The sequence below is a fragment of the Megalops cyprinoides genome, chromosome 21 (genome assembly GCF_013368585.1).
Source record: "Megalops cyprinoides isolate fMegCyp1 chromosome 21, fMegCyp1.pri, whole genome shotgun sequence".
Classification (NCBI taxonomy): Eukaryota; Metazoa; Chordata; class Actinopteri; order Elopiformes; family Megalopidae; genus Megalops; species Megalops cyprinoides.
The window spans coordinates 14,502,896-14,519,836 of NC_050603.1; the positions used below are offsets into that span (position 1 = coordinate 14,502,896).

Genomic DNA, 16,941 nt, shown 5'->3' on the forward strand with positions numbered 1-16,941 from the left:
CATTAGACACACATGGGCGTGTGTGCATGCACACACACACATGTATAGAGGGATGAAAAGACAGAGGAGACTCACTCTGAATGAGCTGTTCACAGACTTGCCGGGCAATTGCTTGGACGGAAGCTTGGGACTGCAAGTCACCCTTGAAGACAAAAGCACCACATGAGGTCACTGCTTCTGTGCTCCTCCCACAGGGAAGCACTAACGAACTGCCCATCACAGCCTGACATTATCACTAATCTGCTATTAACAAGAGCCATCAAACTGAGCCCTCTAATTAAAGTATGTGAGTGTGTGTGGAGGGGCAGGCAGCGTACAAGGGTAAAGCTGTTTTGTCAAAAGGACCTCAGTATTGAATCAGGTTACTTGCAATAAAACTCAGCTTTGTCTGCACAATGTTCACTCATTTGCACAGATATGAAAGCTTTAGTGGCAGCTGTGTGAGGTTATAAACACACTGGAGCACTGAGCTCGAGAGCAATTCTATAAAAAGTGCTGATAATTTTACCTTGTAAAACTGTCAGAAAATCTCTTCACCCTCAAGCTCCTAAACTGCAATTTTATGTGAAATGAGGTTTTGAAGCTTGAACCTCATGGGTTTTTTTTCCAGCCATACTTACCCGTTCACCCTTTTCGCCTTTAGTACCGGGAGGACCCTGTAACAAAAAAGCACTATCATTATAAATCGAGGAGAGGGAAATGCCGCAAGAAGATGTCACACTATTTACGGATGCATTCCTCTCCGTTTTCCTCCACCTGTTCAAACCCATGAGAAAAAGAAGACAGATGACTCCGAGACAGACACGCAAGACTCTCTTTGTAAAGAACACAGGGCGAATGCGTGTGTGACTGAGATAATGTTGTGGAATCTGGGAAAGAAGATTCTGTTCAAACACCATAGCTGTTTAGACAATGCTGGAATCACTGCAGTGTTTAGAACACAGTGGCTGCTGGGAAGACAGACGGGGGCCCAGACTCGCAGCTGGGAACACATGTGTGTGTCAAGCCCTGCATGATGGAGGAGACAGTCCCAGAGTACAATGGAGAGGGTCCCGGAGAGGCCTCCGCCAATAAACAGTCATTAACTACTATCATCTATTCTCAGCATGTAATGACATGGATAGAATGCAAAAGTTAAAGAGACCCTTGACTTACAGGTGGACCCAGATCGCCCGCTGACCCTGGGGGTCCAGTCAAACCAGGCGATCCTGGAGCTCCAGGGGCGCCCTATAAAAGTGAAGAGTTAAAAGAGGCACTTTGACCACAGCTGTTCCAGACCCCAGTGTATGGTCCCCACATAAACCAGAGCTCACAAATCCACAACCCAGCAACTAGCTACAATTATCTGCTAATTAGTGTTAGTGAAATCCATTAAGAACCATAACCATACACTCTAAGTAATAATAAAAAGAAAAAAAATTCCATATTGCCAGCACATAACATTTGCCACTTAACATTACTGTGGCACTGTGGCAACATCAGTGAAGTTCAAGAAAAGTAGCAGGAACATTGTTACATGTTGTCTTGAGTGACCCTCCTGCGGCCGTAGAGCCCTCCACACTGATAATAAACTTGGAGGGTTGATTAGGACCACTCAGACCTCCGTATGGGTCCTCTGGCACTTACAATGGTTCCCGTGGGACCCTGCCGTCCCTGGGGTCCATCCTTGCCTGGCAGTCCCTGTGGAGCACACAACAGGCCTGTTAAAAAGAAACTCACAAAAGTCCAATTTAAAGAGTTTGCTGTGTTTGGGCCTCTTCTTCAGACACTAATTTGCTCTAATCTGGAACAAACAAGCACATTTCCACACCACATGATTCAGTGTGATCCAGTTTTTCCTAAAGGCAAGTTGCAGTCTGACAAATGCCTCCACTACATTCCACAGTTGCAAAATTGCACAATACAAAAAAAATTAAATAATAAAAAAAATCAATGAATAAAACAGTGTTCTAGCTAATTCTAGCTAGGTCTTGAGGGATTTCTAAAGAAAATGGCCTTTTCGTTCTCTAATCTGGTTAAGGAGTGATGGATCACTCCCAGAGAAATTCCCAGTTCACAGGCCACAGCTATATTTTATCAGTAATTTCAGATAATAGACTATCCTTTCTGCTGGCACTCCATCACATACTGTAGCAGATATGGTCTAAGATACAATTAGAGCAGTAGACTCACTGTTTTGGACTAAACCGACTGAACTGCCCTGGTATCCTGGAATTTGTGTAATTAACTAATAAAACAAAGGTGATTTAAGGGCAGACTCGGCATTAAGCCTAATTAAAGGTGAACATGAGCCATTACCTCAAGCAAACCAGGCTTTCCAACCCATTCACCTGATAATGCCATTATGTGATTGCCTGGGTCTCTGTCTTTCAGTCCCATCAGCACTAGCTTTAGCCAATAAGTATTAGGATTACACCATCGAGGGGGCTGCTAATTTGGATCGGCACCTCTTTGTGTATAATCAAGGCTGCTCTATGGGCCAAGAAAATGATGATAGATTCTTTAGAAGAGCTGTTCTTAAAGGGGCCATTATATACTCCAGCACTGCACAGTCATAGACTTGTAAAACTCAGCATTGGACAGTGTGTTGTTCCTGTGTTGTCCTTTGTTCTGTTTTGTGTACATGTACATGCAATGTCCATGTAAGGAAATCACTACCATGAAACCATTGGAAGAATATTCGCCCCTGTAGAAAAAGGATTTAATAATTAATTTTGTTATGGCTTCTGTAGAGGAACAAATCTCAACAGTAATGCAGACCCAGATGAACGGCCCCTGAATCTTTCAAAGACAGAATATGGGGAGTTTATTATCAAATAATCTCATGATCAAATTTTTTACCGCCACCTAGTGGACTGCGAGATACTATAACATCTCGAAGTTGTGTAGAGTTAGAAAATCTGAGAAGTGTGTTAGGGTGTCACATAGACTGTATTTTGCGTCAAGACATCACTATGCATTTGTGAATGCTTTCATTCAATGCTTTGGTACACTACAAGCTAAGCCTAAAACAGCAGAGTGAAGCACGTGGTCTACCTTCGGCAGCTGTGTGGAATTCTCTGTGGTCCTTGGGCAGGCTGTGATAATGACACGGTTGAATGCAGTGGGAAGCGGTAGTTGACACTGTTATGCTGTCTGACAGCTGTAATTCTGATCTATGTAGACACGGCTCAAAGAGGGGGAAACCGAGTCACCACTAAGTACAGACGCACGCAAGCCTACAACATCTTGTCGTCAAGCGCCAAGGATTGGGAGGGTCACTTTGAGAGCGTTCATCTGGCGAAAAACCCACAGGCAGCTAAATATAAAACCCTATGGCCACCACGCGTCTGTCCACAACGCAGCGCACAGTAACTGGAGTAAACCTGAATGAGCAGGAAGAGGCACAAAGAGCAAGCTGTGAAGTTTGAGTGCTACTAACTTCTCATTTATGCTTGACTGAATGAACTATAAATTTGTTACTGTTTCGAAAACAATAACAAGAAAAACCTCACAGCTGCCTGCCATTAAATTTTGATAACACATAGCTGTAAGGCAGTATTTTTTCACTCAGTGAAGTATAGGTCATTTTGCCTTTTAATCTGCAACAAATTAAAAATTATGAGTAATTAATGAAAAGTAACACCTCCAAAAATGTATTACTGGAATGTACACACAAATTTCCCCCTTCTCCATCCAAAATAAACTGTCCCCTTAGATGGAAAATGCTAAGTAGCAGGTTAAAATATAAAGTTTTCACTTTGCATGGTGGTACAATAAACATACAAATTCATCCCTTTATAGCTGTTATGGGGCCCAGCTGATGCTCCTCATGCCCAACTGCAGACACCTGTGAAGAGGAAGCAGTCTTACCCTCGGCCCTGATGGCCCGTCCCGTCCTGGTGCCCCAGAGGGTCCAGGGACACCCTACAAACCAAAGCAAATAATGCTTATTACTGACAACCATACTGCAGAAATGTGTGAACATGTGTTTTAACGTTATGATTATTTATACAAATGGAGCAATTGGAGCAATACACTCATTCATAGGTTGCTCAAGGTCGTTTGTCTATAGGGTTGCTGTAATCATTGAACATCATTCCCCTTGCACAGGGGTTATGCATAATGACAGAGTAGGACTAGGAGGATTTTTTAAGAGGAATTCAAAATTTCATTCTGTCCAAATTACTGAGAACAAACCAGTAATACAAATCCCAACCTATAAAACTTCCGCTCGATGTTAATTATGTGATGTATTTTGGTAGCTGAGCTCAGCTGCAGACAAGCTGAGAGGAAGTTCGCTGTGATCTTTAGACATCCTCGATATGATCAGGCAGTGAGCAGCATGAAATGTGATGTTGAGTTTGGGTGTGCAGAGATGCGTCCTAAAGTCACCATCTCACCCTGCTGGCTGTCATCTTCAGCGCCACTCAGGGGTTCAGTCATTCTAATTATCCAGCTTCTCTACACATACACACACACGCGCACACGCACACACACACACACACACACACACACACACACACACACACACACACACACACACACATATACACAGACAAGCACACTCAGACACACATGCTCACACTCACTCACACATGCATACACACACTCTGATCGACTCCAACACCTACCAAGAGTTCAGGATCTCTAATTACAGCACAACCCCATATCGGGAGGCTCAGAATGACACATTTGCAATTATAATTTTACAACATGGCATTCAGTCACTGCAAATCCAATCCACCACAAGAGGTCACAAAACTTAATCATGCTATCCCCTTCGTACGTGACGTTGACACCACAATCATCTCGTGCTGTTCTCTGCATAGGCAAACCAAATCTAGAGGGAAAATTTTTCACATTTGCCTGCCAAAGAACAAAAAGTGGTCACTCCCAGCTCCTTGAGTGTACCTTACCTGCAGTCCTTGAGGGCCTATTTCACCTTTCTCTCCTTTCTCCCCTGTTGCTCCCTGAAAAGAGAGAAACCCACCTCATCATCCCCCTTCCACTTCAGGGCTGATTCCAAAATCTTCATCCCAGGGTCTTCTGCCCATACCCCAGCTCAGAATAATTTTGGATGGTGGATACATTGGCCAATGGCCACCCAGCCAGTGTGTAACTAGCTGCAAGGTGCCTGTCAGTGCAGGTTAGCATGCAGCTGCTCCTTCTTCCTCCATACACTTACAGCTTTTTTTAACGATCCATTAGGTAACTTGCCCCCCTTCCTTCAAGGCTATAATTTAACAGCAGCCACCACGTACCAAAGGAGAAGCACATTAGCTATGTACTTGGGCAGTGTCTGTAACCAAACATTTACAACACCATTAAACTGTTTATTGGAGTATCAGCTTTAATGAGACACACTGACATTTGTCATCACCGATTTTACAAATAAAGATAGAGGAACTTGTAAAGTTAGTAATGCCCACATTGTCCTCACTTGAAATGACTCCTCACTAAAATACATTCCAACATCTACTACAGTCAGGAGAGGAAGGGCAGAGGATATCATCAATTATTTGCATGACAGTCCTGCCTGAAGCTACACAGAGGTATATTTGAACAACAAGCCTTCAACAGTTGAACAGACATTGCAATATGATAGGGCTGACTGAAAAGGCAAATAGAATTGAAAATGTAATCTACCTGGTTTTACAGTCACTTTACACAATATCCTTACCCGACCCACTTCATAGTAAGTTGTCAATTCATTCACGTAAGCGTACTGTAGTTAAAGATTTGCTCTGTTCATACAAGAGTCCTGTGTAACTGCTAAGTACCTACATGATTTCAAATCTTTTGTGACTGCATAAAAATTAGAGATGGAGTACAGATTTAAATGATTTGGAGTTCAATTTATATCAGTGGTTACACTGAAAGCTGTAAAAACATGAATTAGTTGCTAACTTGTATTCAATATTAATGACTTGGTAAAGGGAGAAACTGCACAGCAGTTACGAAACACATTAGAGGTTAGAATTAGAGGTTAGAATGTGAGAGCGCTGGTAAACCATCCATTTTATGTCACTGATTCACTGATTCATAACTGATTCATGTGATTGCTGCCGTGTCACGAAGTGTCATGTCCGCAGTGCTTTAGGCTTTTAGGAGCTCTTAAGTTCATGTCCTCAACATTACATGAATATAGCAATTGCTTATATTCAGGCCATGTCTGCCATGTTTGCCCAGAGTGTTTGCTATGTTTTAGCCAGGGTGAGTAATTACAATGACCTAGGATTGTAGGATATAGCATGGGGTATGTTTCTGTGCAATGAGCTTGGAGCAGGACTCTTACCGGCGGTCCCTGAATGGACAGTCCACTGGGCCCCTGAGGTCCAGGTGGCCCCTGGGGTCCGGGTGCACCAATGTCTCCGACCGGACCCTGAGGACCCTGCCAGGGACACAAGGAAAGAGCGTCCTGGTGGGTCTCATCACTACCTCAGATCACAGTAAAATACAAAATGGGCTCTTTTCTAAGGACTTCACACAACATAACACATGCTCCCTTTCTCAGTTTAAATGGCTTCATGCACTTAATCTGGCAATTAAAGTGCTAAGGGCACTTGTGTGAATCACATACTCAAGGCTGCAGTGTAAAGCTACTGTAGGTCCCATGGGTGAAACATAAAGTCCACTTGCATTTCACACCAACAGTCATGTCTCCAGTAAATATGCCCTTTATGACCATAAAACAGCACAGAAGGTCTATATGAGGACCCCCTGGGTTACCATGGAGTTTACATACTATGTGTGTTCACTACTGAAAAAAGGTATAATTCTTTTTGCATATGTTTTACTTATGTATACCTTCTTATAAGAAGGAAAAAAAACTTATGTTGACAAAAATAAGATTTTGTCAGCTCAATATGGACCATGCCAATCATATCAGAGGGAGGCAATATTTTTAAAAGCCTACTTTGATTATACTCTAATTTCTTATTTTGATCATTGGAATAACATACACTGTACATGCCACCAAAGGAGAATTAAAGAATAAAGAGAATAAAATCTGATGGAAAAATTGACATCATGGGAAAACAATAATATAACATATATACTTAAATAATTGAACATGTATGGTACCGGTCAAAAGTTTGGACACACCAACTCATAAAAGTTTTTTTTTCTTTATTTTTACTATTTCCCACATTTTAGAATAATAGTAAAGACATCAAAAAATAACACAAATGGAATTATGCAGTGACCATAAAAGTGTTAAACAAATAAATACTCTTTTATATTATAGACTCTTCAAAGTAACCAAAAACATTTTTTTTTAATTAAATTTATTGTTTTGAAAATAAATTCATACATAGGCATCAATTTTACTATTTATATTTATCTAAGAAACAAATTTCAAGCATTTAAACATTAGCCTTAAGATCAAAATGTCTTCAAGATAATGAGCAACATACATTCATTCTGGTGTGTCCAAACTTTTGACTGGTACTGTACATGTGTATCTTCTTTTATAACATTAAACACTCTTTATTTGAGCAGATGTTCTGGGCCATTTTTGAATTCCTGAACATTGACTGGATCCACGTTCTGGGTGGCCCATGTGTGCTCAGCCTTAGCAGTGAGAGTGAGGTCGAGTGTAATTTACCACTTGGCCTGGTTCCCCTCGTTCCCCTCTCGCTCCTCTGATTCCTGGACCGCCCTGCAATTCCGAGACACACACAGGGCAAGGTCACTCACACACACACACACACACACACACACACACACACACACACACGCAGCTCCTGTTCAGATCTTAGCAAACATCCCATTTTGCAGCAGGGCTTACAAAGTACAGGGCAATATTTCTGGATATAAGAAAGCTGTCATTTGTGACATCACCATTCAGACAGGTTGGAAGATTTATCACATTTTCTAATATTTTGACTATGATAGAACATTCTACTTGTGATAGAACACTCTGCTAAGACAGTATACTTCAGATGATAAAGTGATAGCAGTCTATTTAGCCCTCCTGCCCTCCGGGTGTGTCAATCAGTAGAGGCAACCAATAGCTCCAGGCTACATTCTCTGCAAGTTCCTGCACTGACTGCTGCAGGCAGCCATGTAATTGTTCCAATAGCCCTGCTTCCTGTTACCATGGAGGCTTTGGTTACACCCCACAGGGCTGGGGAACTGGTCTGATATTTCCCCAGTCCTTCCATGGGCCCTAGTGTCAGTAAGAGAAGAGAATTTAATCATTTTCCCATTACTGTACATAAAGGCTTTCATGAAACTGATGGTAGAATTAACAATTTATTGGAAAAAAAATCCCCCATGACAGACACGTTTCTGTTATAAAGTGATAGGTTCTTGTTTATTTGAAATTTCGAATAAAATACATTTGTCATTCTTTATTCTGTTTTATTTATTTATAAATCATTTAATTAAATTTCTTCTTGTATAGAGCCCCTCATAAAAGATTGCATACATATAAATCATTAGCATCTCATGTATAATATTATGCAAATATTGTATGTAATTTTTTTTTTCATTTTTCCATTTTCTCCCCAATTTGGAATGGCCAATTCCCCGAATTTTGGAATGTGCAATTTGTCATCACTGATGTTCAATCCCATTGCACAACCCCCACTGTCAATCAGGGAGAGCGTGGACAAGCACATGCCCTCCTCCGAGACACATGATGTCAGCCGCTGCTTCTTTTCGTGCTGCAGTCCACAAGCTAAGCTAGCACAGAGATGAGTCGGAGGAAGACATTTCGTATGCAGCTTTGGCAGGTGGACCACAGGCGTCCGATCGACCAGCAGGGGTCGCTGTTGCTAATGGGACCAAAGCCCCTGCCGATGTACCCACCCCTATCCCCGGCAGAACGAAGCCAATGTGTTCCATCTGTGAGCTCCTGGTCACTGTCAGCTAGTGACACGGTCAGGTTTGAACCTGGGCCATAGCGTATTGTATGTAATTTTTGAAAATATTAAACAACGAATACCTATAATTCCATTTATATCACAAAACTCTTGTATGAAATAAAACTAGTTTTATTAGTTAGCTGTTTTAACATTGGCCACGCCCCTTTGGATGACCTTGCAAAACAGGACATACTTCTACACACCACATTTATATAACATATAACCATGCCCCTCAATGGCAATTCAATAATGAGCACAGAAACAGTGCAGGTTTCATCTTTTGCGTCATTCTCGTGTGTGAGAACCTACAACTGATGTGTTTGTAATATATGATATATTTGGGGACACATTAAAATATGGACTCAATTTTGTCTCCATATGTTGATTTCACACTTTAAAATGTACCTTCACACTTTTGAAAAGTTGAATGAAAGTTAAAGGTTCATCTGCAGTGTATCCAGTATAATGTGCTAATATACATCAGAACACTTGTAACGAATCTAAAAAACTGAAGTTTGAAACTGGTTCTGGCTGTGCACTGAAATAGCCATAGAGATTAGGAATTGTGCACATTTGAATGGGAAGGAGCAGAAGAACAAATATATATCCATGTAATTACTTTTTCAATCATTGTGTTTATCGAGCACACCTTGCATAACAGACTGATGAAACAAATTTTCCACCTTCCATCTATGCAATGGCAGCACTTTAAATTAGGTCATTTATTTACACTGACATTAAGTTCTACTTGCTTCAGATTCTGAATTCACCCATTTCTCACTCTGTGCAAAAACTCTTTAAGTTTGAGTCCCTGGCCTGAAACGCAATTTAGCTTTAAAGATCCTGAGTGGAAATAAATCAACAATGCACTATGCAAACCCACCGCCAACACAGTTAACCTATAGTCACCTTGTCTACGGCTCTGTTAACCTTTAAGAACCCCATCTGTAACTTGGTTAACCTTTAGCCAGCTGCTCTCCAGTATGGACGACCTTTAATCAAACATTCTACATTATGGTTAACCTTCAGTCACAGATTCTTTGTGAATAGATACGATATACCAGACTGGGAGAGTATATAATCCTTTTCACATTTTGCACATGGTAATCACAATAAGACCTCCTTTATGTTATCTGGACATATAATTCAGTAACACGTATGTTTGTGTTTGGTATAGATATGTGTGCAGGAAAACTGTGTCTTATTAATCTCTTTGTGACAGTTCATTCAAAGGTGGCTGAGGTAATTTATTGAAAATTGTGAATTTTTCAAGTATGGTACCAAATTTGTTTGAAGAGATGGGGTACTCACAGGGGGTCCTGAGGGTCCAGGAGGGCCTTTGCTGTCCTGAGTGCAGGTGCAGGCTTTGGGCATAGCGGGACAGTCAGCCTCCACTCGCTGAAACACAAAACACCACGCACCATCAGTCTAATACTATTCACACACATAACCCAATGTAATCCTCTAAGTACACATATAATGAAACAATATGAAGCTCAGTATTCATGCAAACATAATATGGAATTATAAGCACATACACCCACAGACATTATTTGACACTTCACTGGGAATGTAGCTATTGCTATCACATAGCTATGTGAAATTAAATCCTTTCCTAAGACAGAGAGAATAGTCTTGTAAAGTACACTAAGTATTATTTTGGTGTAAGATATACGAGTTGCCTTTTTTGAGGAGTGAGGGGAGGCCATAACAAAAAGTCACGTCAACTACTGAAGAAATAAAAAAAAAGGTTAATGAATCAGAGGTGAAGAGTAAATTGCTAGCAATGACGATGGATGAAAAATCTTTATCATCTGAATCATTAGCATAAAACTGTATGAAGTACGAAGCTTGAGGTCAGTGTACTGGAATAAAGTGCAGCCTTTTCTGGCCTCAGGTTGTAACTACTGGTGATCCATCAGCCTGACAACAGCAAAGTATCTTTCCCCAGCCAAATGCAGTTAAACACACCCCTCTGTGAGCAAACACACAGAAATATCAATAAACCAGCAATCACTGCGGCATTCTCAAATAAAAATCCTGCTCTTAAATGGAGGTGCACTGTGAACACATAAAAGACATGAAAGTATATCTAATGTCATAAACGTTTCTCACAGATGTGTGACTAACATCATTTCAATGAGACTGACAAATAAAACTTTGAAATTGGCTAAAATTTCACTTCATCAAGGAGAGGGAAGCTAATAAAGTTTGTCTGCATCTGTGCAAATCTGGGCGAAACTCCTTCCCAGTGCCTGTGGTGTGCTCCAGTCAGTGCATGGCAGTGTGAGTGGAAATGGTTCTTACCAGGCCTGGCAGCTCACAGCAGTTGTCCCGGCTGGCCCACGAAGTACTGCAGACAATGTCAAACATCTGGAGCTGAAACTGAAGACAAAAACAACACACACACACACACACACAAACAGACACACACACAGGGACACACACACGGACACAGGCACTGATACATAAGTAAACGATATCATGCCCACAAAGAAGTATTTGCACATTCACTATGTATACCCGGGTATACAAATATTCCTGTGGAATAAAGCCACACTGTGCAGGTTTATGAAAACGAAGTGCCAAATCCTAGGGATTTCCCACTTTGTTTTCATAAACAACCACAATAAGCCACATTCATTCAATAAACCTTGTGAATCCACCCCACATTATCCACACCAACTCCTTTCTCTTTAGGAGAATCAGACATCAGTGGATATTAATAGAGTGAGAAGCTGTCGAAGGTTGCTATCACACAATATGAAAATAATAGCTGAACCCTAGAGCTCTCACATCTCTGCTACTGCAAAGTCACGACGCTTCTGCACAGTGTCAAGGAGAAAAATCACTACAGACAAGAATATTGCAGTTCCATCGCAGAATACATTATAGAGGACCACTGAAGGATTATAATAATAATAACTGTCACTTTGTCACTTTGCTTCTTAATCTTTTCGTTATTTATACTTTAGCATTTTCCCACTTTTTCAATCAATTTTTTTGTAACTGCATATTTGGTTTGTTACACCATGACCTCTGAACTTGCACAGTAGCACAGAGTGAGGTGAATACCATCCTCCAATACACACCATGCCCGTTAGGGCCATCTTCCATGCTATAAGTCCTATAGTGCACTAGGAAACAGATGCTGAATGAAGGATAGGTATATCCTCCTCATGCTATCTGCGCAACTCATAGGTTCTTGCAAGAGTTGCAGGGTGCCGGGAGCGCTGTGTCTGTCCTACCCACCCCTATCTGTAGCTCCTCAATATATAAGATATACATAGTATATACGCATCATAAATGAATAATACATATTTTTGGGCTCACAGTCAATGCCAGCAGGTGACATAGCCAGGTTCAAACCCAGATCATAGGCCCAGTTTACATTTGAAACAAGTGCATTAACTGTCTGAGCCACTTTGGGAGCCCCTGCCTTTTCAGTATTTGAAGTCAGTGCAATGTCAAAGGCAGTTCTTGTCTCATCTGGCCTCCTGTCCAGTGTGGGCCTGCATCAGACTCACCGGTGCAGAGTTGTCCCTTTTCCCCCGGGAGCGAACCATCCTGCCCAGCACCTCCACACCATCTGTGGTGATGTTCCCCGCTGCATTGACTGGCTTCTCTCCCACTAGCTTGCAGTCAATGTATGCCTTGGCTGTGGTCTTGCTGATGGCCATGTGGAGCTGGAGGGAGGAACAGGACGTGTGGTTGGCTGATAAAACACTAAACCTCGATGAAACAACTTTTCCATCATAACGGACACATGGGCGTACCTGTGAGAGGTTAACATGCTATAAAACCTATGCGCTCTCATGGTTTAGAAAGGCTTTAAAGTGGGCAGCATACAGTTAGTTTTCCAGCCTCTATGGCATTTGATGTCACAGATAATAACGATGACAAAAATTGCCCTCTTCCTGATTCATAGATTGTTTAAGTGAAAGATAACAGGACATCACTATTAAAAAGAAAGACCAGACCATGTGGACTTAACGTGGTGGAAAGTGTATAACAGTATATTACCTGCAACATTTATCTACCTACCTGTAAGTAAGTAAGTAAATAAATAAATAAATAACTGACTTGCATGTTATTGACTGTAGGTTTTCAAGATAATTCAGGATTTGAAATAACATGAGATGGAAATGACTGCAAACAAACTATGACTGTATCGCTGTGTCTGTTTGAGATAAGGCTAAAAGAAAAGTACCATAACTCATGGTATCATTTCGGACTATCAAGACAAAAAACAACAAACTACAGCAAGACAGTATCTTTGGTCAGGGTTTCATTACTGCGGGCCAAATCTATGGGAAAATATTTCAATATGACGATGCCATAACACATAATCATCTCGGGATTCAAATATGAATTCAATTAACTGGCATTAATTGTATGAGATAACTGATCCAAGTACAGAATTAAGTTTGAAAATACAAAACAGAAATACCTCTGAATCTATGTAGCAAATTCTGTTCTAAAATGCAAGTAATGCTGAGTAGAATGAGGCCTGGGCAATGGAGATGAATGACAAGTCAATACTCTGTTTTTGATTATACGGGCAGAACTGTGACCCATCCTCCTGGTATAATTTCAGTGCCAACATCAGATACCAGCCCATTTGGTTCAAAGAGTGTGCTCTGTTTGAGCCTTTTCTGTTCTCCTGCCACACTGTTTTTGATGCTTTGCTTTTGATATTGTGCTCTTCTGATTCTTCCCTTGCATTTAAAAGGCACCTGCAATCAACGAAAAGATAAATCACAGGAAAAGTATCTGGTTAGATGTACTAAGCAGGTTATTATAAGGACCATTGACTTGGCCCTTTCACTTGAACAATTTCCCCTGTGGTTCATTTTCAAATTTGAAGTGACTTTGTGCAGAAAACAAAAAAAAAAAATCAATTTCAACAGCCACGTAAACTGTATGGTGATTTATAGAGAACAGCCTTTAGTGCCTTTCATGAGTACTGCTGGTACATGCCCTCTGCTGTTTGTAGTTTGCACTGTACCAGAGACTGACCATTTTTACTTCCACTTCATTGCTTGGCCTTTGCTTTCCTCACACGTAATGGACTGGAATGTACAAGTCAGCAAAGTAATGGCGCATAAACCAAGGCCTTCCAAACCGTCGCAACGCCACAAAGCCTGCGAAGAGAATCCTCAATCCAAGACATTTGGGAAGCAGCAATGGAGCGCACATGCATGGCCCTCGGGAACAGGCGAATCGTTCAATAATGCAGTAGAATGTGACCCTGATCTGTTTTCAAGCTTGGACAAAACTTCTGTGAAAATACAGCCTCAGTGCATGTATGCAGCTTTGACTATTGCAATAACTTTCAGTTGATAGCACTGCATATTTAATAAGTGCTTTCTAAACTTAATTTGATGGAGTACTCAATAAAGTTTTCAGGACTAAAAAAAGCTTAAGAATGGGTTAAGCTTTGCAACTCTTCCTAAACTGCAATCTCCTGCAGATGGTGATTACTGCTGAGGTAGGCTATGTCCAAAATCACTATCAAATTATGTCTTTCAGAGAGAAATGAAGTGCACTGCAGAGAGAAGTAGGTTCCACAGAGAGGAGTGTGTTTAGATTGAGAGCCACGCCAGCATTTTATTTTCATTTTAACTCAACATCTAATTACACAGATGTTGAGTGAAAATCTGGGTCCCGTTCATGAAGTGGTTTCAGGAAGAGTCCTTGTTTAGGACAATTTTTCAGACCCATTACATAACTCAGTGCCTCTTTAAAATGTCACATTCAACCATCATGGTGCGAGATCATGAAACACTAAGACATATAGAGGATATAAATTCTGTGACATTTTGGTGTCTGTGACATTTACGGTTCATTTAAAAACTCGTCCTAAGCCAGGACTGTCTTAAAATCACAATGTGAACCAATCAGGCGGTTGCCAGATCCATCTCATTATTATTTCAGTCTTGTATCTCTCTCACAGCTGATATGATTAGCTTCTTAATGAGTTAGTATTTTCTCCGAGCCTTTAGAGTTTTAGTTTCAAATTGCTGAGGGTATCACAATGGCACAGCCAATCAGACACAGGTGGAGAAGACAAAGCCTTCACACTCCACACTCAAGGAGTGTCATTTACTGTCAGTTGATTAAAAATCAGTGGGGATGAGCTAAGTTTGTCCCCCTCCAAGTCATTGCTGAGTGATTTGAGCCACATGAGCTCAAAGCAAATGGCTCTTCTGGGACTATATACTTTTGTCAAGGAGCAGAGTACAGCATGAGGGAGCACTCAGGCATTCTGAGGAACAAGGTGCCATACGTCTTTAAGAGTTGGCCCGTCATCCAGACCAAGGACGCTGACCTCTAGACACCAGCATTCCACAGAGATAGGAACAGCTATAGGATGAGGGGGCAAAGGCCTGAAAGCCTGAGAAGCCTTTGAGACTGCGGTGTGACCCAATTATCTCCCACATAGGTGCAGTTTGGATGAGACTGCACTGGTCATGTTCAATATCACAATGTTGACTCTACAGTGTTACAGCAACATTGTGAAGTAGCTGTGGTTTGGACCAAGGACCACTGACCTTGTGGAAACTTCCATAGAAGAGCTTTTTGATGTCTGGGCCCTCGAATGTCACCGTCTGGAACTCCGATTTGTAGTCATAGTTGAAGAATGTGAGGGTTTTGCCATTGTCTGGGTTGGAGAGAGACATATTGGTATGCTTTTATTTTACTTTATTATATTTAGTTATTTTGTTTTGGTATATTACTGATGTTACTTTAAAGTAGTTTATGAAAGAGACTTATTAGATTTATGTGCCTTTTAGCTGATTTTGAAAATGCTCCTGGAAATGAAATACTGCATTAAGATGCCTTCCACACAATTCAATACAAACCACACCTCTGCTTGAATGGCCCTTAGAAGGAAAATGTTCTAAATTGCAGCAGTCAGAGTAATATAGTCTGGCTTGTCTTTCACTTCTGTGGTTTTTCCTATGACAGTACAATAATGAGGGTACAGTACTAACTGTCCAAGATGAGGCCCACCAGGGGCTCGTTGTCTTTGTTCACGATCTCCCACAATGCAAAGGGCTCCTGGGGAGTCTCAGGCAGCAGGCGGAACAGCACGGTGATGGTGTAATCAGAGGGGAGGCCTTCAGGGTGCAGGAACCTGGAGCACAGATAAAGCATTCAGGCAGGTAAAAGCATTCAGGACAGGAAGCTCAGGTGTGACTGCTTATCTTTGACAGTATCACAAACGTTTACATTTTACCTCGAAGGTTTGTGTCACCTCCGCCTGTCATTCTTTCACTTGTAATTTAATTTTAGTCAATGGCTTTAAGATGGACCCACAGTCTAATGAATACATTTATGAAATAATACACATTTGGGGAATAGGTGGCCTCTTTTCTGACTGACCTGCAAAACTGTATTCTAATTCCATCTGCTACTTTTGAATTAATGTAGCATGTTTAGATCCGTGAATAAAATGCTATTTCCCCTCAAAGTAACCAAAAACAATGGATCTATATGCCATGTTTGAAAAATCCATGTTTGAAAAAACAGAAAACAAACCAATATTTCAGCTGGGCCACCTTTATTTTGCAACACAACAAGCAAAATTGATCTAAATATTCTCCTGCAACAGACCAATAAAACCTGTTAACTATTTAAACTCCACATCCTCTAGCAGTGCTCTGGCATGCTATTCATACTTTGTGGGCTGGGAGATGAGGGCATCCTTGTGCAGCCTGTAGCAAGGGAAGCTGTTGAATGTCCCAGGCTCCATAGACACTCCCTCAACACCTGCATACTGGTCCTGGACCAGTCCAAACATCTCCATCATCCGGAATCCTAGGGAGGAAGTGACATCATGCAGTGCAGAGAAGTATTTACAGAACTGAACTTCTCGAGTCTTGGGTGGGACACTGTTGTGCTATCATTGACCAAAGTGCTTAACCAAAATTGCTGCAAGCAATATTCAGCATCATAAGACTAAACTATAAAATGTCAGTCATTCCGACATCAACGCTGGCTGCTAGGCAAATGAATTATTCAAGAGAAGACACCCCAAGCTCTATTTCCTCTCCTCTTATAGAGAATCAGTCCAAATATTAAT

The 16,941-nt window shown here is 41.2% G+C and overlaps 1 protein-coding gene across 1 annotated transcript in view; it reads right to left on the minus strand.

Moving 5' to 3' along the window:
• LOC118796486 (collagen alpha-1(XIV) chain-like) overlaps positions 1–16,941 on the minus strand; it is a 67,674-nt gene that overhangs the window by 5,608 nt on the left and 45,125 nt on the right. Inside the window, exons 31-44 of the mRNA XM_036555392.1 lie at positions 16,538–16,676; positions 15,851–15,993; positions 15,407–15,516; positions 12,380–12,538; positions 11,160–11,237; positions 10,164–10,250; positions 7,589–7,642; positions 6,278–6,373; positions 4,899–4,952; positions 3,853–3,906; positions 1,627–1,680; positions 1,156–1,227; positions 621–656; positions 76–142 (exon numbers count right to left, since the gene is read on the minus strand). Coding sequence (XP_036411285.1) covers positions 76–142; positions 621–656; positions 1,156–1,227; positions 1,627–1,680; positions 3,853–3,906; positions 4,899–4,952; positions 6,278–6,373; positions 7,589–7,642; positions 10,164–10,250; positions 11,160–11,237; positions 12,380–12,538; positions 15,407–15,516; positions 15,851–15,993; positions 16,538–16,676 — 1,203 coding nt within the window. The remainder of the gene's footprint in view (positions 1–75; positions 143–620; positions 657–1,155; positions 1,228–1,626; positions 1,681–3,852; positions 3,907–4,898; positions 4,953–6,277; positions 6,374–7,588; positions 7,643–10,163; positions 10,251–11,159; positions 11,238–12,379; positions 12,539–15,406; positions 15,517–15,850; positions 15,994–16,537; positions 16,677–16,941) is intronic.